This window comes from Dermacentor albipictus, chromosome 5 (assembly GCF_038994185.2).
Source record: "Dermacentor albipictus isolate Rhodes 1998 colony chromosome 5, USDA_Dalb.pri_finalv2, whole genome shotgun sequence".
NCBI lineage: Eukaryota > Metazoa > Arthropoda > Arachnida > Ixodida > Ixodidae > Dermacentor > Dermacentor albipictus.
Window position 1 is genome coordinate 174,522,919 of NC_091825.1, and position 22,943 is coordinate 174,545,861.

At 46.7% G+C, this 22,943-nt stretch overlaps 2 protein-coding genes across 6 annotated transcripts in view; one reads left to right on the forward strand and one right to left on the reverse strand.

Annotated features, from left to right (window-relative positions):
* The window catches only part of LOC135897528 (ankyrin repeat domain-containing protein 16-like), a 78,361-nt gene extending 70,683 nt beyond the window's left edge, over positions 1–7,678 (forward strand). For 3 of the 5 annotated variants that reach the window (XM_065426169.1, XM_065426174.1, XM_065426173.1), the window contains one exon: positions 3,921–4,016. In XM_065426169.1, coding sequence (XP_065282241.1) covers positions 3,921–3,997 — 77 coding nt within the window. In that variant the 3' untranslated portion in view covers positions 3,998–4,016. Of the gene's footprint in view, positions 1–1,026; positions 4,017–7,640 lie in introns of those variants that run through there. The other 2 variants (XM_065426170.1, XM_065426171.1) reach the window with 2 other exon arrangements.
* LOC135897531 (INO80 complex subunit B-like) lies at positions 4,004–18,354 on the reverse strand. Its single transcript, XM_065426178.1, has 2 exons — positions 17,220–18,354; positions 4,004–4,449 (listed from the first exon to the last, which is right to left on the reverse strand). Exons 1-2 carry the CDS (start codon positions 17,646–17,648, stop codon positions 4,039–4,041), a joined length of 840 nt encoding a protein of 279 aa, XP_065282250.1. The 5' UTR covers positions 17,649–18,354; the 3' UTR covers positions 4,004–4,038.
* Positions 18,355–22,943: the final 4,589 nt, after the last annotated feature.

Sequence of the window (22,943 nt, forward strand, 5' to 3'; positions counted from 1 at the left end):
TTGGTTTGTGTACCAGCACTCATGTTGAGTGCACATTGGTTCTACGTTTCATGGATCTCGAATAATTATTAATGGCTTCTTCGGGGCAGCATTTCGTCCCTGGAAGCCATGTAACGCTTGCCAACTATTGAGTGAGCAGACCTGAGTGCACTGTTGCGCAAACAGTGCAGCCGATAAAGGTGCGCTGAGTTCCGTCTGCAGACACAGCTGCCTTGTAGTTTGTTGTCAGTAATTTCTGCACTTAGAGCTTTCTTTTTACACATCATTCAGACATTTCACATATTCAAAAAGTCTTCACGCACAGCCTTCCACATGGAATTTATCAAAGTGGTGCACTTGTTTAGGTAAACATCGACAAATACAGCCGCATATAGTTGTTAGCGTCAAATATTGCAGAAAAGATGCATCGTTCATGTGAAATAATGTCAAAACATAGCAAAGCATACAAATCTGCATATATCTGCAATGCTGTTCCACCCTGAGACGAGTCAATATGAACGGCCGAACCACTTAAACAATGGTAACTATGATCCAGATACGTACTTTACGGGCTGTTAATTTATTACTGATTCTGCTTTTCTTTAACTCCATCATACTTGCAGTTAGCGCATGCCATAAAGCAACTGTGCTCAGTATACGCGCTCATTTATAGGCTGTGTTCTCTCGCAAAAACGTGGATGACAGCACTGACACTGCTGGTATAACTGAGTGAGACGGTTGTTTATGCTGCTGTATACCGAATTCATCGTCTCTTGTTTCCCGTTTGATGCAGAAGTAAACAGTGAATCTATGGAATTAAGAAATGTCTCAGCATAACAACACGCACAGACTCACCCATCTACGTAGGGAATTTGACCAGCAGCAGGGATTGGTGACGTACATACGTATGTTGGCACAGCACTATGTCGCAGCTTGACGCTTATTGTGTTCGTGCCGTGCGAGGTGAAGTGTAGTTGATTTCAAATCGCTAAGGCCAGAACCAAATTATAAAAGCAGTTTCCTTCATCCTAATTGCTTACATTTCAGTTCAGGACTGCCTGTAACGGGTGCACGAACTTCACTGCGCCAGGCTTAACCTTCGCTGGACAGTATCAACATTGGCTCAAACTTCACATGCGCAGCTTGAGAGGGTTGAAGCTTGTGCATTTCAACTGGGTAGGCATTTCTGACTCATTTTGAGCACGATTAATTATATATACAAACGAAGACGCTGTCGCTATGGTGTTGTCGGTTCGAAGGCCAATCGTGCGGGGTTCGGTCGAACAATGGTCGGCATGCTGAATTTGTCTGTGCCGTCGACAAGCAAGCCTGTCGCGGTACGACAACTCGTGCTCGTCAGTTAATTTGTATATGGTTGCTTTGTCAGCCTGTTATGATGGCTTCAGTCACGCACTGTGCTGAATAGTCGGTCAGTCGTTGGCGTGAGTGTCTTGTGTGGTCTCGTATCGACCCAGTGCTACCGCGCCTTAAACAAGTACGTGAAGGCAGGCACACCCGCACGCTGAGGTAGTGGGCACGGACACCCCATTTGGCGATAGCTGTGTCTGAAGGGGCATAGTTCTGACTGGTGTTGTATAAGTCACGGGTCACTTTTTTTGTCACGACAATAGCACTGCTCGAGGAGGGCACATGTAACCGACAAATGGAGGCCTCAGGAGAGCACCCAAGGGGTAGAGGGAGGATCAAAGCTGGAAGCAGGGCAGCCCGTGGGTTGGGGCCACAGAGGCCGAAGTGTGCCAGGGGGTGTTCACATAAAAAATTGGCATTACCCGCAGCAGCGCGGCAATCAGTTGTTGCCGCAGCGCTAGCAGACAAGTGCGCAGTGAGCGAACACTTGTTTGTCGTAACACACTCACTTCAGTGAACCTGAACAGCACCCTGTTCCAGCTGCTCTAGAATGCGATAGGACACATTCTATTCCTGCAAAACAGTTCGGGAATTCACTCTGACGAGGGCTGACGTGACTTGGCCCAGTTTGAAGTGTGGGCGGCCATTTTCGTCGGTGGGCTCACCAGCCGTCCGGCTCATGATGTCAGTCCAGAGTGCCTGCCCATTGGAGGATGCTCATGTGCATCCGCCTCAGAGGAGTAAAAGCTCCTTTTTTCTAAAGTTGTACCTGACTATAGACTGTACAGCATCCAATTTTTGCCAATGTAGTGCAACTGTGCCATGCATAGATTGCATCCGTGTTAAGCTAGACTATACCACACCTTTAGCTTGGCCACCCCAATACAGTCTTGGAGCAGAGGCAGAACACATCGAGGCCCTTGAATGTAGACTACCAGATAGAGAAAACCAGCTGGACTCGGTAAACACTTCGCGTTACACCAGAACAGAATACAAGCAAGGAGACAGCACGGGCTGGTTCTCCACTGTACGTCACTTCCGTCAGGCGATAATGGCAGCTTTCCTTTTTTTTTTTTCAGTTTCAGTATGAATTGTGACGAATTGACCTGTATTTAAAATGCAAGATTTTTCACAGAGGCTATTGTCTGTCTAAATGACCTGAAACTGGGCTTCTTACGTGGTCGAAAATTTCATTGCAATTGGCCTTTAAAATGAATATTCAAGCATGCATTTGAGGAAATTACCAATTCCACTTTGAAAAATAGTCTAACTCGAAATGATGACAAAAAATATGCTCTTGGTCTCATTCGCCTAAGGTGTACTAGCTTAGTAATTGAACTTTGAAAGTGATATGAGTAAGTCACAACAATTAAAGAATATGCTACTGGTCTCATTTGCCTAAGGTGTGCCACTTTCCACTTTCTAAAGGGCCCCTCGCCAGGTTTGGGCACTGCAAACAAACAAGCGCGACTAGTAGATCACGCGGTGGTGATAGTGTCTGCAAAGTATGAAACAACTGTATGGCCTTCCTCTTGAGGGAGCTGCACGTCAAGCAAGAGAGTCAACGTAACATGCACAGATGCCTCCATGCAAGCCACACTGCTTGGAATGTCACCGACCGTAGCACATGCATTTGGTTAATCATGCAATGCAAGAAGCGAACTGCATTGCCCAGCAATAAAAAAAAAAAAAAAGGAGGTAGGTCTTGTCGCATGAACCCCTTAGCTCCAGTTTGGGAGAAGGCAGGGAAAAAAAATTTTTTTGCAGACACTAGTCGAGGCAAAAGGAGAGCATCTCTGTTAACAGTGACACTTGTCTCCTGGCAGCATGTTAACAGGAAGTTCAATTTCTTCTAGCTCCAGCAATAATGAATAGATTTGAAAAATTATTTCGGTGAAACGTTGCCTAGATGCCACTTCACAACTTCTAATGAATAACCAAAATTTGCAATGGGGCTTGGTGGAAGGGTCTTTTAAATCAAATTGCTTTCTTCGGCTCTTTCGCCAGTTTTTGCGGTTGAACTTTCACTGCTGATACAAAGACCACATGCTCTCATCTAGCCAGGTTGCGGGGCATGTATCAGATTAAAATAGGCAATGGGAGACAATGCGAAGGTAGAACTTGGCTCTGTCGGAGACATGCCTCTGCAACGTCGTCTAAAGTTGTGCGTGTAAGCAAATTGCCGGGCCAGATGGTACATGGCACTTGTGTCGAGCTTTAGGGCACTTGAAGGGTTAGATGCTGTGGTAGAGCACTCGGGAAGGCTGCCCTGTCCCCTTGTGGTGGCTGCAGGAGAATGCCCCAGTACTGCTATAGATGTACTGGTTAATGGAACAGACACTACATAAATGTCCTTAGTGCAACTAATATATATCTTCAATGAAGCAAACAGCTTTCCAGAAGTGTTTGTCTATTCACTTGCATTGGTTCATTGTCCATGATTTCTCGCAATTATTTTTTTGTTTGGTTTCTTTTATGCAAAACACTCCGTAAATGTAATGAATATGAATACTGTCTCTGGAACTTGCTTACTTTTGCAAATTAACAGTATTGTTCACCCTTCTCTACAACAGCATATGACCTGGCAAAGGATAATGGCCACAAGAGCTGCTCTCAACTCTTGCAGCCTCATAATATAAAGACACAATAAAAATGCTTGTTTTGGACAACGTGTTTATCCTTGAGGACAACTCACACGCACATCTGTAGCATGTTTGCCTTATAGCATTCCAGGCTGCAGAGGGACACTCCTGTTTTGGAGCAGGAGTACTTTTTTGGATTCGGGCAGCCCTTGATGCCGCACAAAGCCTTCTGTGGGTACTCGCGGGGAGCCGCAGCAGGTGCTAGAGGGAATGGAAGGCCAGCTGGAAACATTAGCAACGTGCCAGCCTCACTGCTCCGCAGCAGCGATACCTTGGGTGTGTCTGCCTTCTTAGCTGGCTTCTTGCTGGCCCGAAGCCGAGATTCTGACTTCTTGAGCAGCCGCTCAATGGTCTGCTTCTTGTCTTTTTCCTTTTTTTCTTCGGCCTGCTGCTTGCGCTTCTTGGCACGCTGCATTCTACGCTGGATCATCTCTTCAGTCATCTCCTTGATGGGCTCCACCTGTAATGCATGTTTGCATGTCTGCAGCAAACCATATCCTTCTAAACATAGTCCAACATGCAATTCATCAACCTTTTTGTTTACCTTGGGGCTGTTTTATCAGCATTTCTAAATCGCAGCGTTCTTTACTCAGTGAAATACACCCTTTGTCAAAAGTGTACAAGGTATGTTGCCTGCGACTGTCAGGCTAACTGTGGGCTGTTATGAACGAAGTTGCTGGGGAATGCAAGTTCCAGTGCTCCTAGGAAAAAAGAACCCTCGTACTCGAAATACAAAGACTGGAGTGTCGGGGGGGTTCCAAAGGAATCGCACTACACAGCTGAACGGCGTACATAGTGAGGGCAGCAAAGTAACCCGTATACTTTTATTAAAGGATGTACTACAGAACAAGCACAGACCTTGTGTGTTCCACTCAGTGCAAAAAGTCCGAAGCATTCTGCTTAAGGGAAAGATTGCCATTTTTATCCCGACTTGAAATTGGTCTGCTGCTTGAAGTTGCTACTTGCCTGCACCAAGGGCATGACATCAAGAAGCATTTATGCCAAGATATAAGAGGAAGCATTAATTCGGGGACTCCTATCTCAACACATGCGATAGGAGAAACCATTTTTCTCTGCAGTCGCTGCACTGAATTTGATGAGGTCTATTACATTTAGCAGGAAAAGTTAAAACCTAGTGAGTGTAGAAAGCGGATTTTTGGTTTAGCTTGTCTATCCTTAGTAAAAAATTTTAATATCAAAAATTTTCTCAGACTGAAACTATTAGTAAAGTTTTCAACTCTGACTTGGCAATGAAAAATTCTACTGAAATCTGCCAACTGCACTTAATATACCATATTTATTCGTATCTAGGCCGATAGTCTTTTTTTTTTTTTTTCAAGAACTCTAGGGTCGGCTCAGATTCGAGGATTTTAAAGAACGCGCCAGTTTTTTATTGAAATTGCTAAATATGCTGCATAGCTAGCGCCATCTAGAAAAGTCAATATCGCAGCCGCTACTAGCCGTACCAGTAGCCAACCGTACACAAGCGAGGTCGCCATTTTGACTGCGTTATGTCAACGCCTCCTCTAACTATATTATAGGAGGCGTTGGTAATGTCGGCCGTATCGGTGTGCGGCGTGGGGTTATCGCGATGGCACCAAGCAGGAGAGCCACTACAGTGCCACTTTCGAGCGAAAAATTGTGATAGCCGCAGAGGCATCGCCGAACCTTCAAGCCGGGCGGGACTTCAGCGTCGACGAGAAAAATGTCCGTTGTTGGAGGGGACAATGACAGCAGCTTCTTGCGTGCGCCGCAACGAGGATAGCATTTAGCGGACCAAAGAAAGGCCGTCACCATGAAGTGGAGACAGTTTTGGCCGACTTTGTTCGGACGCAGAGGACAGCTGCCCTTCCAGTGACAACAGACGTGCTCCAAGCGAAAGCTAGGGAACTTTCGAGGGAACGAGGCCTAACGCCAAAGGATTTCAAAGCCAGCCGGGGCTGGCTTCAGAAATTCATGAAGCGCTTCGGCTTCAGCCTCCGACGTTGCACTTCAATCACCCAGAAGCTGCCGAGCTATTTCGAAGAAAAGCTGATAGCTTTTCAGCGCTACGTGCTGCGAAAGAGAGAAGCGGCAGGCTACAACCTTGGGCAAATCGGCAACGCCAACCAGACGGCTGTGTATTTTGATATTCGCAACTTTCACGTACGGTGGCGCCGTCGTGCGGCGGCGGCCGGAAACTATCGAAAGATTATCCTCGCCGCTGGCTGCCGCCCGTTCGCGTAGCGTATTGGTGTTGTCTACGCTGTTCCTTCACTTTTGGTTGATGTTTTAACGCGTTCAAAGCTCCAGTGGGATCCTGAAGGACACTTAACATGCTCAGAATGAGTAAACATAGAAGTAACCGTATTTGCTGCGTGCCGCAATGGGTGCCGAGCGGTAGTTGTGTGGTAGGTGGTGTGAGCCCTCACTCATTCCCACCGGCTGCGTCCATGAGAAAAAAATTGATTATTAAGCTGCGGATAGGCAAAGCTTTCAAGGAAGCGATGAAGGTTTGCAATGCGCACTTCATGCCGGATGACTTTTTTTGGAATATGACAGATGAGCGACAATTCCGAGCACTTGAAATCGCGAATAGACGCACCTCCATAAAGAGCACAGCACTATATTACGTGCAGGGAAAGAAATAATGCGCAATCTTAACTTAAATATGTTGTAGAATGATTCATGCTTGCGTTGTTGCCACTCATGTCTTTGCGGCTACGTTGGAGCTCAAACATTCTCCGTGAAGCCTTGTACCTGCTTTAAAATTTCTGGTTCTCGTTCATGCATTCGTGCTCTGCAACGCCGGCTTGACATTCCACCATTTTCGAACAGAGAGATTAGTTCCTCATTTGTACATCGAAGCAGAGTGACGCAGGCGTAGAGGGACCTGGAATTCGTACCTCGTCTGCCACTTCGATGCTTGGCTGCAACGTGTGCACAGGCGCGCATGACTGCACTCGTAAGGTTACAAATCGTAGTCCAACAAACGTTAAACTACTGTGCAGTGTTCGCGTAGCGAACCCTCAGCTGATCTGCGTGTATATTATTTTATAAAGATAACTGGAAGGATGAAGCGAGCATTGCCACGGACCGGTAAATATCAGCTGTGTAGCGCTCGATCTGTCTATAGGCAAGACGCGGTAGGACTCGCGCAGGCTGTAAAACTACCGCAAGACTGTAGCTTGCACAGCACGCATAAAGCGCAACAACTAAATTACAAGGGTGAATGTTTATCGTATTAGCTCGCAAAAGCTGTCAGATATGGTTTTTTGTTTACTTCTCGTGTTCAACATCCAGCTTTGCGAACACAGGCAGGGATAACTAGACAAGAAATTTTCGCACACAAAACGCTGCTTTTCACGCCGTCGATGTAAAGGACTTCGGTCGCGCAACACCAGAAAGATTTGTTTTCTTGACACGGCGGCTTATTCAAGCGGTCTAAGTAACAACTTGCAGAGAGCATCACACCGTATAAAAGCTCATGGTACCCGTTCAAAGAGGTCAAATTAATAGAATAGCAAATAGAAAGCACGGTCACTTCTCTTAATAACACCGTCGCGGTAAAACTGAAACTACAGCTCGTGTGGTTTGCTTCGAAGCCGCGTAGTTTGTATGCAAAGGCCTTCAACAGTCATGGACGTTGACGTGCACGCTTTTATGCCGCAGCACACAAAATGACCAGCGTTTAGGACTTCCTCGCCTTCAAGCAGGCTTCGAATCCTGTGTTCTGCTCGCCCAATGTGAGCCATTACGCAGGCTAACGACAGCGGGCGTGTAAATTGAAGAGACATTTCAACATCATGACGCGAAACAACATGTCACTGAACAAGACGACCGCAGCACTGCACCGACTGCTCTAGTTCTTCATCTCTCGGACAGCCATGTTGGATTTAAGGTGGCGCCCCCTATAGGCCGTGAAAGTTGCGAATAGTGCACTGTTTGAAGGTGACAGTGACAAGTCTAGCAGTGACGACGACGTTGAATGAGCCCTGTACGTTCAGATTCAATAAATGCTGTTTGCATTTTGTGAACGCTGTCCTCGCTTTTTTTGTTCAGCCTACATTCGAGGTAATATATCTTCTTTTTTTTTCTTTTTTTGGCTTCGGATTTTAGGCGGTCGGCCTAGATTCGAGTAAATACGATACATAAAGCAGACAAAAACGATGTATTATATATAGCTCTCAAATACACCACTATATGCGAGTACAACTTTTGCACACTTTTCAGATATGTACAGCTTCGAAACTAATAAAACGAGCTGATAGCTTGTGCTCTTTCTGCCTACTACTTTTTTTTTTCCTGTGTTCGTCCTTTTGTACATGCAACTCTTCCTAACATAGCCATACACTAACTCGCCGAGCAAGATGTTCTAAACATTTGCAAAACTCTTGTAAACATTGTAACGGGAGTCCGGTGCCTTGAGCGGGTTCCAAGTGGTACACGACACACCCAAATCTCAGCTGTTGCAAAAACCAACTATTCCTCTGACCCATTACTCCATCCTTCTTCTTGCCCTTCTCTTCCTCTTCTTTCACTTGCAGCACTCTTCGTTACCGTTACATTTGCCGCCCCCTCTCCCCTCGAGTTAGCACAGGAGTTCAGTACAGGTTTCACAAGGGACGTAAAGCTTCATCTCATGAGTAGGAAGGGTGCGTTTGCGACGGTTGTCACCAAGTTCGGGAATCGCAACTAAATGAAATGTCACAGGACCCAGAACTTCCACAACACTGAAAAGGCCAGAAAACTTGGGAAAGAATTTTTTGCAGCACCGAGGTAAATGCAGTGCCTGTTAAACCATGACTAAATCGCCTGTATGGAAAGAGAGAGCAGAATGTTGCTGAGAAGCTGCATTGAACTGCGCTTGCCGGTACAGCATTGCTAGCAGAGCTAGGCGGCTAGCCTGGCGCAGGATATCACTAGAGTCCACTTTTGCAGGGCGTTCTTGCACAGACATGTCAAAGCCAAGGAGGTGTTCTTACGGTAATCTAGGTGTCCTCCCGTAGAGCAGCTGAAACGGCGTGACGCAAGTGACTCCCTGTTGACACGTGTTTGGAGTGAGAACCGCAACAGCGATGTCATCCCAATCGTCGTGTGTGGGACAGACGTAGGAAGAAATTGTCTTTTATGGTGCAATTGGGTCACTCGACCTGTCCATTTGTTTATGGATGCTGAGAGGACACTGCAGCATCTCGTATTCCACATTTGGACAAGGAAGTTTTGAAGGCACACAACATAAATGCCGTGCCATGGTCTTAAATTGGCATCTTTAGCGTGCCATGCCGGAATATTGTCGTGACGTCAAAAAGATGGATGGGCACTTTGCTGAGCTAAACTTCAGTAGGCGAAAGCCTTTCTACGACTGCCTCTGTTGCTGTTGTCTGAACTGCTCTGTTTGGTTTGAATGCACTGTGATGTCGATTCAATCATCTATTGGCTGATTCGACTGGTAGATGTAGCCGTTGCTCGTTGAGAAATTTGGAATCTTGGGTTCCCGTAATGATTGGAGACACGTACAGCATACACTAAATGCAGTAACGTCTCTGTCAGGGAAATGTTCCTTCAGAAGTTCATAGCTCTGTTGTGGGGCCTTAGCCAAGTCGTTAGTAAACCATAGGCAATCACATACAGAGCACGTAGCACCAAACGTGTCCTGAACGAAATGCTTGTTAAAGTAGTTGGTCGCTACAGCAAACTGCAGTCTCGGAGACAGCACAGTTGTGTGACAGGGGCACTCTGGAACGGGTACCTCTCTTTCTAATGTACTAGATTGTGCTTCTGATGCCAACCATTGTTGTCAGTTGCGTTCTGCCTCTTTAGCCTTTGTCCCAGGAGACCGGCTGAGTCGCTTCAGTCGCATCCGTTCATTGGCTTTCAACCTTCTTGTGTTGGGAGACTCTGGGAGACGCTGTTCCTTTCCACTCGAATGTTGTCGCTGAGCCTGCCGCACCTGGCACTTTCGTTTGGCAGCGTGTGCACCCTTGGGTTGCTGGAGAAACGGGAGCGCGCTTCGGAGACATCCGACTGACTCGGCTAGCAAGGAGTCTGCCAACGCCGTTTCGGAGCGCGAGGGTGTTGCCATCTACTGGGCGCATGCGCAGTACACGCGCCACTCTGATGATGTCACGAGCGCCTCCTAGTGGAGTGTGAAATGTTCTGCAAACAGATGCCGCCGTGGTCGCGAGCATGAGCCATTAAAGGCTTTTGCCTTAAAACAGGATGCGAGAAACAAACACTAGCTCTGTATTCAGAGACACAAGAGCCAACGCACCAACTTCGTCTTTCAAAAAGAGCGTGGTTGCTGCTCGTGTCCCTCAATTTTTCTTCTATTCTCTTGCTAGCCTTTAGTCGTCACATTAACCTCTCTTCCTAGAAAGCGTCGTCCCGTTGCTTTATCATCACGGCAGCAAGACTGCGACATGCTTGCGGTGCAGTGAATTCACTCGGACAAATAGGGCTTCATCCGGATCACATGCACAACCTCTGATAATAGATGTCGACGCCTTGAGCAATGCAGACTATCGGGAGCAACCTCATAGTTGACATCAGTGAGCCGCTGAAGAGCTTTATATGGCCCGAAGTAGCGCCTTAATAGTTTCTCCGAAAGGCCGCGACGGCGAATGGGAGTCCAAACCCAAACTCTCCCTCCGGGCCCGTAGGAGACTGGTCGGTGACGAAGATTATAGTGTCTCGACTCGTAATCCTGCTGTCTATGAATACGTATGCAAGCAAGTTGTCAGGCTTCTTCAGCATCCATTTCGATGCCATCACATTCATGTGGCAGCAGTGCATCTAGCATAGATGTGACTTCGCGAACATGTAGGAGACAGAACAGTGTCATTTGTGTTGTCTCTTGCTGAGCCGTGTTGTATGTGAAGGTGATGTATGGCAAGATTTCATCCCAGTTCTTGTGCTCCACACCTACATACATGGAGAGCATATCCGCAAGCACCTTATTCAGGCATTCTGTCAGTATGTTAATTTGCAGATGGTACGCCGTTGTTCGTCGGTGAGCTGTTCCACTAAGTCTTAATACTGTGTCCAATAGCTCGGCCGTGAATGTAGTTCCTCTGTCAGTTAATATTACTGCTGAAGCACCATCCCTATATACAACATTCTCTAAAAAATCGGGCTGCTTCACTTGTTATGTTCTGCTCCAGAGCCTTGGTTTCAGCGTAGCGAGTGAGGTAGTCTGTGGCTACAATAATCTATCTGTGACCTGCAGCAGAAGTTGGGAATGGGCCTAGAAGATCCATTCCTACTTGTGCAAATGGAGTTTCAGGTCCTTCAACAGGATGGAGGAAGCCTGCTGGTTTGATTGCTCGCACTTTTCGCTGCTGGCATTCAAGGCATGTCCGGACATATTGTTGAACAGTCGCCGTGAGTCTCGGCCAATAGTATTTTCATCTCTGCACAGTGTTCGTGTGTAGCCCAAATGACCGGATGTTGCATCATCATGGCATGCCTATATTATTTCACTCCTAAAAGGTCTTGGGACGATGAGTAAGTAGGTGTTTCCGTTCGGAGAGAAGTTCGCCTTATACAGGACGTCATTACACGAGCAAAATGATGGTAGTCCTCTTGCAAAAAGCCTTGGGACAACCGAAGTCTGACCCTCCAAGAAACTTAATAATGGATTGCAATTCCGGTTGTTCAATTGCTTCTGTGCAATTGACAACTCCGACAAAGGCTGCATCATCAGATTCAAATGGGGCACAAGAAAGGCAATTGGCATCCCTATGCCGCTTTCCTGATTTATAGACAATAACCATGTCGAATTCTCGAAACTTAAGGCTCCAGCGTGCCAATCGTCCTGATGGATCTTTTAACTTCATCAGCTCTCTCGTTAACTTGTATGTGCCAGTACCAGCTCCTTAAATCCATTGACGAGAAATAATGTGTATGTCACAGTGTGTTGAGGGAATTGTCTATACGAGGTAGCAGGTAAACATCTTTCTTGGTGATCTGATTCAGCTTGCAGTAATCAACGCAGAAACGCAAGCTGCCATCCTTTTATTTTTTACTAACACCACTGGCGATGCCCAAGTACTCTTCGACAGCTGAATAACATCATCTTCAAGCATTCTTTTTACCTGACTTTCTATGGCTTCGCATTCCCGTGGGGCCTCATGATACGGCTTCTGCCGTATGGGCCTGGCTGTATCATCAGTGATAATTCGATGTTTGGTTAATGGCATTTGACCAACTCTCGATGTCGACGAGAAGCAGTCCTGAAACTGATGTACAAGCTCCAGGAGGCCTTGTTTTTGCACAGGCAGCAAGCTTGGGCCAACATTGGTGGATAGATCTCAAGGCACCTTGAGATCTATCCCTGCTCTACAGTGAAGCAGTCTGTGACCTGAGTGAACTCTCTGACATACGCCACTGTCATACCTCTTGTAAGATGCCGGCACTTCTGGCTAAAGTTGTTATGAGAACTTCTGTGCGTCCACAGTTAATGTTGACAATGCCTCTTGCAATGGATATGCCATGGCTGAATAGCAATGCCAGAATTTGTTTGGCAACAGCGTAGGAGTTGCTCAGTACATCGCACGTCACCAACAGAAGGGTGCATGAGCGCGATGGGATGGTCACATCATCGGCGATGCGTAAAGGTCTACATCACTTCTCTGTACAGAATACAACTGAACCTAGGCCCATGCTAAACGTGACCGACCTGTCTGGAATGTTTACGATGCCATATTCATGCAGAAACTCCATTCCCAAGGTCAAGTCTTTGCAGCACTCCAGCAAAACAACAAAAGTAGCAACAAAGGTCGAGGCACTGATATTAATTCTAACGGTAACTTTTCCTGTGGGCGTCATCAACTGGCCTTTTGCATTTCTTATGTGGGGACCCATTCAGGAAGCCTTGACCTTCTTAAGGCAATCGTTGAGTTTTTGGCTTATTATAGAGAAGTCCACGCCAGTATCTACCAACGCTGTCACTGGGCGTCCGCCTATGTAAACTGCGAGGATGCTGCTAACGATTTCTACTGAGGTCGGTGACGTATCGTCCAGTCATACTGATGGCATTGGGGGCGTGGTAGCACCTCGACGGGCTGCAACCTTCCCCCCAGAGGTTGCTGCATTTAGTTTCCCCAACGAGGACTAGGGGGCCTGGCCCGGACTACATCAGCATAATTGCAACGGAGCAATGAAGTACTCGGTGCAGGTGACGGAGAGCGGGGTCAACGATATGGTGGATACACTGGTGTTGCGTCAGTTGTCACAGCGAGCGCGAGGGAAGGTGGTTGCCAAGATCTGGTATCCAAGGCCACGATACGAGCAAAAAGGGTAAATATGGCTGGCTTCCCCGCAATGGAAGCAAAGTGGACATCGGTCGACGCAGCGTCACAAGTCCGTCTTGCGAACAAGTGGTCGACTGATGGGCGGCCTTTGCGAACAAGTTGGAGTAGTTGGCAGAGGGTAGCAGGATGGCGTTTCCATAGGCACATTAAGCTGCGGGGTCGGCAACGATGGCAGGTGGAATGGGGGGGTCAACGACTCGTAGTAAGGACGAGGCAGGGATGACGAGCTATGCGGCGCTGGGGTTGGATGATGGACGGCCAACGCATAGTATATATAGACCACTGGTCTGGTAGCAATTCAGGCAAAGAAAACACTTGCCTGATTTCTTGCTGTACAACCTCTGCGACAGAAGCCACCACAGCTTCTTGCAGAGTCACCACAAGGTTGCGAAGCTCCTCCCAAATGACCTTGCGGACGAGCTCACGCAGGGAACACTCACTGCCGACAGTCAGTGCAGATGTGCTGATCGAGGTGTTGCTCAGTCAGTTGCACTGCTGGCACCGTTGTTGAAGTGCTCGCTCGATCATAGTAGCCTTTTTGATGCCTCGCATCAAATGTCAAATTTTCTTTGTTTCAGGCACCGCAGGGTCAGCTGGGCGAAAGAGGAGGGTCATGTCCTCCGCAAACATGGCAACGGTCTCATTCGGTTTTTGTATCCATGATTTGATGAGTTGCTGAGCCGAGTCGCGATGATCGTTGTTAACGAAGGTATCCGAAAGTTGCTGCCGAAATTAATTCCAGGAAGACAGTGCATTCCCGGTTCCCGTACCATGCACAAGCGCTTTCTGCCAGGGCGAAGTATGTGTGCGAGAGTTCCTGTTCCGAGGTCTCATGATTCGCCTTGGTGACTTTCTCATATTGTTCAAGGCAATCCTCGGCACCCTCAAAAACATCACCGTGGAAGGTCCCTGGAATCCAAGGGTGCTCAACAGTCACCTGTGAAGCGCCTGCCATTGCCATTTCTTCAGGCGGACTCCTTGGCTGGGGGAGTTCTAAGGGCATTTACCTCAGGGCTAGGACCTCACTGTCGGCGACTGTAGTGGTGGACAGGAGTATCCATAGCCAGAACTGATTGTGGGTTCGGACTGGAAGGGCCGTTCCGCAGAGGAGTCCCGAGCATCAGGTGTTGAAGTCCAGCACCTCCATCAGTGTTGCGACGTCAAAAAAAACGGAACAAAACCTAGCTCTGTATTCAAAGACCACAAAAGCCGATGCATCAACTTCATCTTCTTTCAAAGGGAGCATGGTCACTGCTCGTGTCCCTCAATTCATTTTCTTCTGTTCCCTTGCTAGCCTTTAGTCATGACAATATGAGGCACTCATTAATAAATGTCTTGACATGAGCAGCTGCAGAATCAGGGATGGCTCGAGCTTCTACCTACTTAGTCAGGTAGTCCGTGGCCACAATGAGAAATTAGTTGCCATGCTTGCTGCAAGGAACCAGGCCCATGTGATCAATGCCCACGATACTCAATGGTTCATTAGGAAGGGCTATTGGTTGTAAGGGCATAGGTTGTGGGTTTGCGACGACCATACGAGCTTGACAAATGGTGCAGGATGCCACATACAGGTAGTCATCGGCGTGCATGCCAGATCACCACACCCTTAACGCATGCCAGTCTTCTGCTGGCCCAGGTGGCCAGCAGAGGGGGCATCATGATACATTAAAGGTATGGATAGTCACATGGCCACAGGCACCTGTATGTCGATAAAGGATGCCATCTCGGACTGTATAAGGTGACAAAAGTCTCGAGGCGGCGCTTAGGTGTACTGGTATCACCAGCGAGGCGCTGGACAATGTAGCAGATTTCAGTACCCTTTGATTATGCAGCTCGGAGATTGAGTACTGCAAATTAAATTTGTCCGCCATCGATGTTCTAATGGATGCAGCTTATAGAACTGCAATATCTGTTTCAAGAGCAGAATTAGATTTGTAAGCTTCATGCTTTTTCAAGCTTTCCCATTTTTAGTAATCTTTGTAGCAAATTACATCCTATATTGAAGTTCTGCTTCCAACAGTCACTAGACTTCCCTTTCAAATGCAACGAATCCTATTAAAATTGTTTTAGGGGTTACCTCAGAAAAGCATTTCCGAATTTTACATGTATATCAATAGACGGCATCGAAGTTGGGCCCCATACTAAAACTTCCTCTAAGGGTAGAACGAGAATTTCCATTACAGTATAGCTCACAGCAATATTGTGCCACTTTATTTTAATTATACAGCACAAGTATGGTTTGCCCATTTCTCAGAATGAGCATCAGAAGTCCATGCTGTTTATTTCTCATCATACATTCTTGTGCCTTAAGGGTATTACATGCAAAGGGTATACCTTCCAGCTTTTACAATTTTATTGTGAAATGCCAGATTTTCTGCACTTGTTTACAGTTGTCATAACACCAATAACGTTCAACCTTTATCTGTGTCCTTGACTTCAAAAGTACAGCGATACAGTCACTGACTGATTTTCCAGAGCTGCTTGATTATACAGTACTCCCCACAGCATTGCCACTCCCTCAATAGAACCAATATATAAGACCAACAGAAATTTCAGCCACTGGTAACATAAAATATATGTTTGCCTGTGGCACAGGTGTTTTCACAGCGTTCCTACGGAAGAAAGCCTGGAAATGAGTTTTTGATACTCTGCATCTTGAGTAAAAAAAAAACAAATTTTTCAAGAAAATTTTACTTTTTTGCACAAACTGCAATTTTTGGCAGGTCTGTATGAGATTGACAAAGGTTGATGTTCTGGTACGGGAACACTTGAAAAGTCAAGGACAAAGAGGAAGGATACAACATGAGCGCTAACTTTCTCAACAAATGGTTCATTCGAAACCAAGGCACATATGGCATTGCAAATGCCATGCACAGAAATATTACCTTTTTGTTTTTCATTCACATACATATAGTGTTGAGAAAGACACTATCACAGTGCACACTAATGTACAATCAAAAATAATTCTTTTCCTGATAGAGAAGGACGGGTGCTTACACAGTCAGTGCCCAAATTTCTGTTTGCTGTTGCTTCAGTTATTAATCTTTTAAGTCCGTCTTTGCGTATCGACATATATGCCTCACCTTCAAATAAACCATTTGAAAGTTATCGGTCGTGCTGTGTCCTCCCATTTTATCCCCATCTTGTTACTAAGTATGTAAAAGGCTGCCTGGCACTCATAATTGGGGACCACCCTGTCATGCAATTTAGTAATGTCATCAAATTTCTAAAATCTGCACAAATGCTACACAAGCTTCAAGTTCATTTTACTTTAACACTCCATAATGAATGACTTCAACAATAATTTTAATCTCTATGAACTTGCTTTTAACCGACAGCTTTCGCTTGGTGCAAAATAGCCTTAGGTGCTTTTGCGCCAAAAAATCAGACATAAGTCTGTAAAAGTTGTAGCTGTTCAATCTTGGCGTACTGCTATTCATTTTCTCTTATGTCCCACATGTTGCCAGGTATTATATGCGGAAAGAAGCACGAATTGTCTATGTCTCGTCTCACATACATGCATGGTGAACTTTATTAAACAGTAAGAAGCCCAAACTAGTCTTTCCGAAAATATGCTCTACAATGCAGGTATCGCACAAGACATGCACAAACCAACGCCACCTAGATTCCACCGTATTTGGGGCTCACCAGACTTGCCACCGCCTTAATGTAAACACTGCAGTCAATACTCCAACACAAAACACATGCTCTGGCACTGCTTAGCCGCGCCACCACTCCTACTGAGGAACCCAACTCTTATTGATTCTAACGCCGGGTGGCCTATAAGATACAAGATCAGCGGTTGCTTGCTGCGTTCATCGAATCGGCACTGGCGCATGCAACAAGCAATACCCTGGACTGAGGGTCTATAATACACCTCTAAAACTCAAGTTCTCTCTCTCTCTTCAACGGCAACAAAACCTGGGAGATGGAGTACCTGAACGGGGCCGTCTTCGTCCTTGTCCTTCGACTTGCTCTCGAGCAGCGCCCGCTGCCGAGCTGTCATTAGCGTAGGGTCTTTCATCTTGCGGAGCTCGTCGTCTACCTCTTCGAGGCGACCAGACTCCAAGGCCTCGAGCCAGGCCTCTTCTTCGTCCTCGCTGTGACTACTCGGCTCGTCTGCCCTAGTCACGTTCTTCTCCAGCGCCTGCTGGCCGCCGATCTTAATTTTGAGCTTCAATGCAGGCTTGCTGCCGTCTCCACTCTGCGGGCTCGCGGGCGGCGATGGAGCTTCTTCCTCTTGATCCGTGCCACCGCGCTTGCGTTTGTGCTTCTTGTGCTTGTGCTTCTTGTGCCGCTTGTGCGATGGAAGCAGACCAAGCACGTCGACGTCTTCATCCTTGGTTTCTCTCTTCTTCGGCATCATTGCGGGCCTTTGTTGGAGCTGCTGAACTCGAAGCAGATGTTAGCGGTTGAGAGCGCTCATAGCCATTGAATTAGATACCTTTAGCATTTGTAGCGTTCCTTCTGTGGCTGTACTCTAATCATGCCCAAATAATATCCCTGCAGCTAACCATAGCTTACTGCATTCCTGGTTGGGCTCACGTGATACTAAACGTGACAGTCACAGTGGTTACGGCCACATTACGGCATGCAAAGCAATTGGCAAATCCTGACAGGCGGTTTCGATGATGCACACTTGGGGTCCTAGGTAAAGTGCCTCGATGTGCCCGTCGTCGTTTGGTGCCCAGAGCCACGCCCTGGCGAACCGCAGAACACCTACAGCTCGTACCTCTACGTGCGCCTGTTCGACTTTGCCTGCCTTGCGCCTGCCTCTGGGCAACAAAAAATGAGTCTCGAAGGCTAACTGCAGATGCTCTAGGCTTTTGCGGACTGCATGCACTTAAAGCCCGTCCATACGGCGGTGACGCGCGGATGGAAGGGTTTTACATGCACAGAAGAGCCGAAAACCCCTATCGAAAAAGGGTATGGCCACCTTGTCAAATAATGAAGAACCACTGTCACAGAAACCCTACACAACGCTTTCCCTACATAAAACACAGATCACCACGAACCAGCTACGAGCACATCGAAAATGGATTTCACCGCTCTTTCTGCGCACGCGCGAGGAGCAGTAGTTGCGAGAGAGAAATGTGAGGGGACAGCATTTTTGAGAAGGCGCGATGCTGGCGCCGAGCAACGCCGTGGCGTGTCGTGTTCGATTCACCTGCACCACTGCGAACCAGTTCACGGCGGTTCACGAGAAGTTCAGAAACTGTGCAGCTCGATTCCGGAGGTGCAGGGGCCAACGAAACAGTCGAAACGAATGCAAAGGTGCAGACGCGGTGTAGGTGTTAAGCTATGTCAGACCTCTCAAACTTACGCACGGAGTGCGTAAGTTTGAGAGGTCCTGAACTGCTGGTGTGATCGGTTTCTGGGGCTTAAATATCCACCACGGTTGCGTAAACACATCAGACGTGCGTAAGCGTGGTTTGAACGGTGCTCGCGCCCGTGTGCTGCGTCGTCTGCTGCGCCACTGCTTCGCACCTCTATGCCTGCACCAAGTCGGCACCGACAGTGGAGCGGGTGCAGCAAAATCATCAACCAGCTCTGCACCTTTCCTGCACCTTTTGAAACGAACGTCGTGGTTCAGCGGGCGCCATTGCTGCACCGCTGAAACGAATGCCAGGGTGCAGCACCTCGCGAACTGGTTCAAGTGGTGCAGGCGAATCGAACGTGCCCCTAGTGTCCTCGGCGTGATCGTCCTCTGGACCGCGCGTTGTTCAACGTTGTTCATGTGATTGTGCGTGCGTTCCTTGTGTGTTGGTTTGAGGTTCTGTGTTACTTGGCGGAAAGCCGTGAGTAGTGGCGGTGCGGCAGAGCGGCTTTGGCATCGGTGAGCTCTGGCAGTACAGCGTTGTGTGACCCGTGCCCCCTTGGCAATTGAAATGTCGAAGTGGCCTAGCCCCTCGGCAGCGAAGTTCTGCGAACCGCGATGTGACGTCGCCGTGCCCGACTTTGCTTAACGGGCATCGAGGGATGTGCTGCTCGCTGCAAGTCATGTAAATGCAACTGCGTCGACCGCCCACTGTTCAGCGCTGAATGTGTGTTTGGTGTGCTCTGCTTGAAACGAGTGGTGCAGCCGTGCAGCGGGGCTGGTGGAGGAGCAGAGTGGCACGTTCACAGACATGTGCTCCAGTTTTGGTCTCATTTGCGGCTGACGCGGTATTGTGGTGTGCTAGCTCCTTCCCTAGTATGAAGTTTACGACGCTAACACACAGCATGTTCACGTTTTTCCGCGCTATATGTCATTTGCATGACTCCCGAGTTTAAAGCGAGACATATCTCTGTGTTCTTTGCGTTTGTGTATTGTAAATTACTTTCTATTGTGGAAGTTCTGGGAGTCTTATTACGCAAGGAGTGCGAACGTAAACATAAACACATATGCGTGTGTGAAATTTTGAATTACCCATAATACCCTTTACGACTGATAAGTGGGCTACACGGCCTGTGTGAATCAGCTACCGTATGTTGCGACGCTCTTTCGTGTGGTAGAATGATGCATGGTGCGCGTTTATTTCTGTACTGTTGTAAAAAACATTTGTTTATTCACTCAATACAAATTTACGGCTTCTTTGCCGCAGTACATTTTAGTTACGCGGTGAAGCGTACTAAAAGTGGGAGGGGGCCGCTATCAGCCAGCATAGTATGTCCACTTAGGCGACCGGAGAGGCGGCGGGTGCGCGAGTGTATAATTAAAGAACTCTTATTATGTCCAGTGACAGTGGAGATCATTAACTGTACCACCAAAGTAGTGGGCCATTGCCAGAACAAAGGCATGTAGTATGCCCATCTCAATTCTTGTGCTTATGCCAGTCTTCCTTTTTACAGCAATAGCTGCTATGGACTAACTCCCTGGTTGTTCTGATGTCTACTGGTGTTGTCACTGGAATTTCCAAATTTCTTGCTAGAATATTGCACATAAAGTTCTCATTGTGCCGCGAGGATTCAAGCATACGATCAAAAGAGTGGCAGTCCACAATTCTACGTGGTGAATACTGATCCCGGAGAGCGTGATCTAGCCAACAGGTGCCATGATTGGCAAACACGTGCTTAATGTCTGCGTACTGTATATAGAGCTGGCATCCACACCTTCAAGTTCTCACACATCACCTTCCCACTTGTGAAGGCAGTCCTATGTTAAATTTTCTCCTTATATGTGATTACAATGATTAGGTGCATCTGCTTCATTAATATTCTTCTAGTGCTTGGCTTCTCCGATTTACTGGATGAAGCTGTTGGTGTCTTGTTTTCCTCAAGCAAAGCGCGAGATCTAGCAATGGGTAGCCCAAATATAGATTTGAGAAAACCAAAACAAATTCAGCAGTAAGAAGCTAAAGGGTTGTTTTGGTGTAGATCAGTGGCCAAGTCCGGATATGAAAGAGGAGGAAGAAAAGCCAAGTCTTTCCACTTCAACACTGAGAGGCACAACTCCCACAAATAAATACGACTCTTATTTTACTTTTTAAGGAGGTTACCGACTTGCATTGGCAAGTGTTCACTTCAACAAGCACTGCATATTTCACTAGCTACTGCATCATTGTTTCACATTATGAGCGAAACTGCAATTTTTTTATGCCACAGCTTGCCCAATTTTGTGTTTTGCAGTAGGATGTTAGCAGTGCTATTAAGGCACTAAATTACTCATGCATAGTAGTAGCGAGAAAAAAAAGGAAGAAAGCAGTGGCTTTTTGTGCGTAGACTGCATACACCTGGTGCTCTTATGGTCATCCTTTCCCTATCCGCTAAACCATTCTAAACAAGAAAAGTTTATACACAGACCACAACTAAACCACAGGTACCGTTGGTAAGCAAAGTATATTTATTCGGTGGCATTTTCTGCAGCCCTGCTATTGGGCTTTCCTTCTTTTTCAGCTGTGCAGGTTCATTAAGAAGTGATGAGACAGTTTGACAATTTTAATCGTTGAAAGACTTAGTGAAACCTTTCTCTGGTTGTTTTTGTTGGTTTCAGACTCTGCACATTGCATTTTAAAGTGTGTTTTCTGTGTTTGTTGCTTTTTCTTTATGGGTAGGGCATGTCAACATTTTTTACACCATTTCAAGTATGTGGTGCCATAGACTGTTCTTAGATGGAGTCTTGCCCTTTCATTCTGTACAATATGATGTCGTTTTTTTGTGTCCAAGGCCATTTTACAGCGTGATTGTAGCATTTTGCTAAGTCCTCTGTCACCCAAGCTTAAAAGATTGCTACCCACTGCTGGTGGCATGACACATGTCACATTTGTTTTTCAATGAAAGGAAGTCTGTCCTTACCCTGTGCACTGGTTGTCTTTTGTCTCTTTGAATTGCAATTTGTTGCCTATATTTGCTCTTTTCTTGTATTTCAGATTAGGAATGGCTATCATAATTGAAATTTAACCATATTGCGCACAATGTGGATGATATGTAATTGCAATATATGGCTACCATAAATATAATAGAAGTTAATAATTCAACAGTGCCTTTGCATGGTGGTGCAGCCATAAATTGTGGCTACAAGGTACCAGTGCTGCAGGTAGCACTGCTTGTGCAGAATATAGTTCAACTCTACTACTTTCAAACATCATTGCCTTTATCTGCATTTGTATAGCTCCAGTTTCTGTGAACACACATCTGGTGGAACAGTGGCTTGCACCTGCAGTTGGGTCCAATGAATAGCCAAATTTCTGCCCGTTTTCATGTTATTAGCATATTAGTAAAGCCAGTCGTTTTTATAGTAGCCTGTTTGTCCAGTGTAGAAGCTGCTGTAGGGTGTCAGGATCTCATACACATCTTCAGCTTTGCAGGGGACTCAGCATCTGGCACACAGTTTGTCAATGGCCATGTATTCGGGGCAAGTTGAGTTCACTCACTAGCAAAGGGAGAACCAAGTTTGTTGGATATGAAGTAAACCGCCTGTATACTCAGTGGCCTTTTTCATTTCGTGTGACATATGTGGTTATAGCAACCCTTGTTTTAAGCACTTCTTGTCCAGCAGCGGTCGTTTGCTTTTGAAACACTCAGGATAGCTTTCAGCAAGCTGGACAGGAACAACACTGAAATACCAGCAGATGTTAATTCTCGCACTTATTATGCAAAGCTTCGTACAGTATGATGAGGGCGTAAATAAATGAGGGTGTTCCTCAAGGCCTTGTAGCACATGTCGTGAGTTTGGAGCAACATGATGTATAGCACTTTTTTGATCACATGCTATAGGTTTAGCAGGTGTGGCCATGCGTGAAGTGCAGTGCAAGGTCAAGAAAACAGATAACTATGAGCAGCACCCTGGTAAAGTAGACTCTGGCAAAACTAGTGGGAAGCCTGTTAAACATCTGGTTGACCCACTACTTGCTGGCTCCATCAGGCAAAGTATGATAAAGAGAAGGAAGTCGTCAACACATCAGAAGGTTTTTACATATAAACACTGTGCTAAGGTCATAACATGCCAACAAGTCTTAGTGCACTGGCTATGCACGACCAACTACATATGCCTTCTGTTCAGCATTGCTCATTGTAACTAACAAGGATGGAGTGGACAAAAACACAGCAGCTCCATTAATTTATTTTCACTGGTATCAACAGTGTTTTGTAAGCGTACATTGCCATACTCCCCAATGCCTTCTTGGGTGACATCAGCAACGACCAGCTTGAGGCAAGGGGTAACAGACGTCTTTACCAGCTA

Bases quoted from the DNA above. Each gene is read 5' to 3' on its own strand.
- LOC135897531 (XM_065426178.1), bottom strand. From the start codon at position 17,648: ATGATGCCGAAGAAGAGAGAAACCAAGGATGAAGACGTCGACGTGCTT. The intron at 4,450-17,219 runs GTACTCCATCTC...CATGCATTACAG, and splicing joins ACGAAGACGGCCCCGTTCAG to GTGGAGCCCATCAAGGAGAT.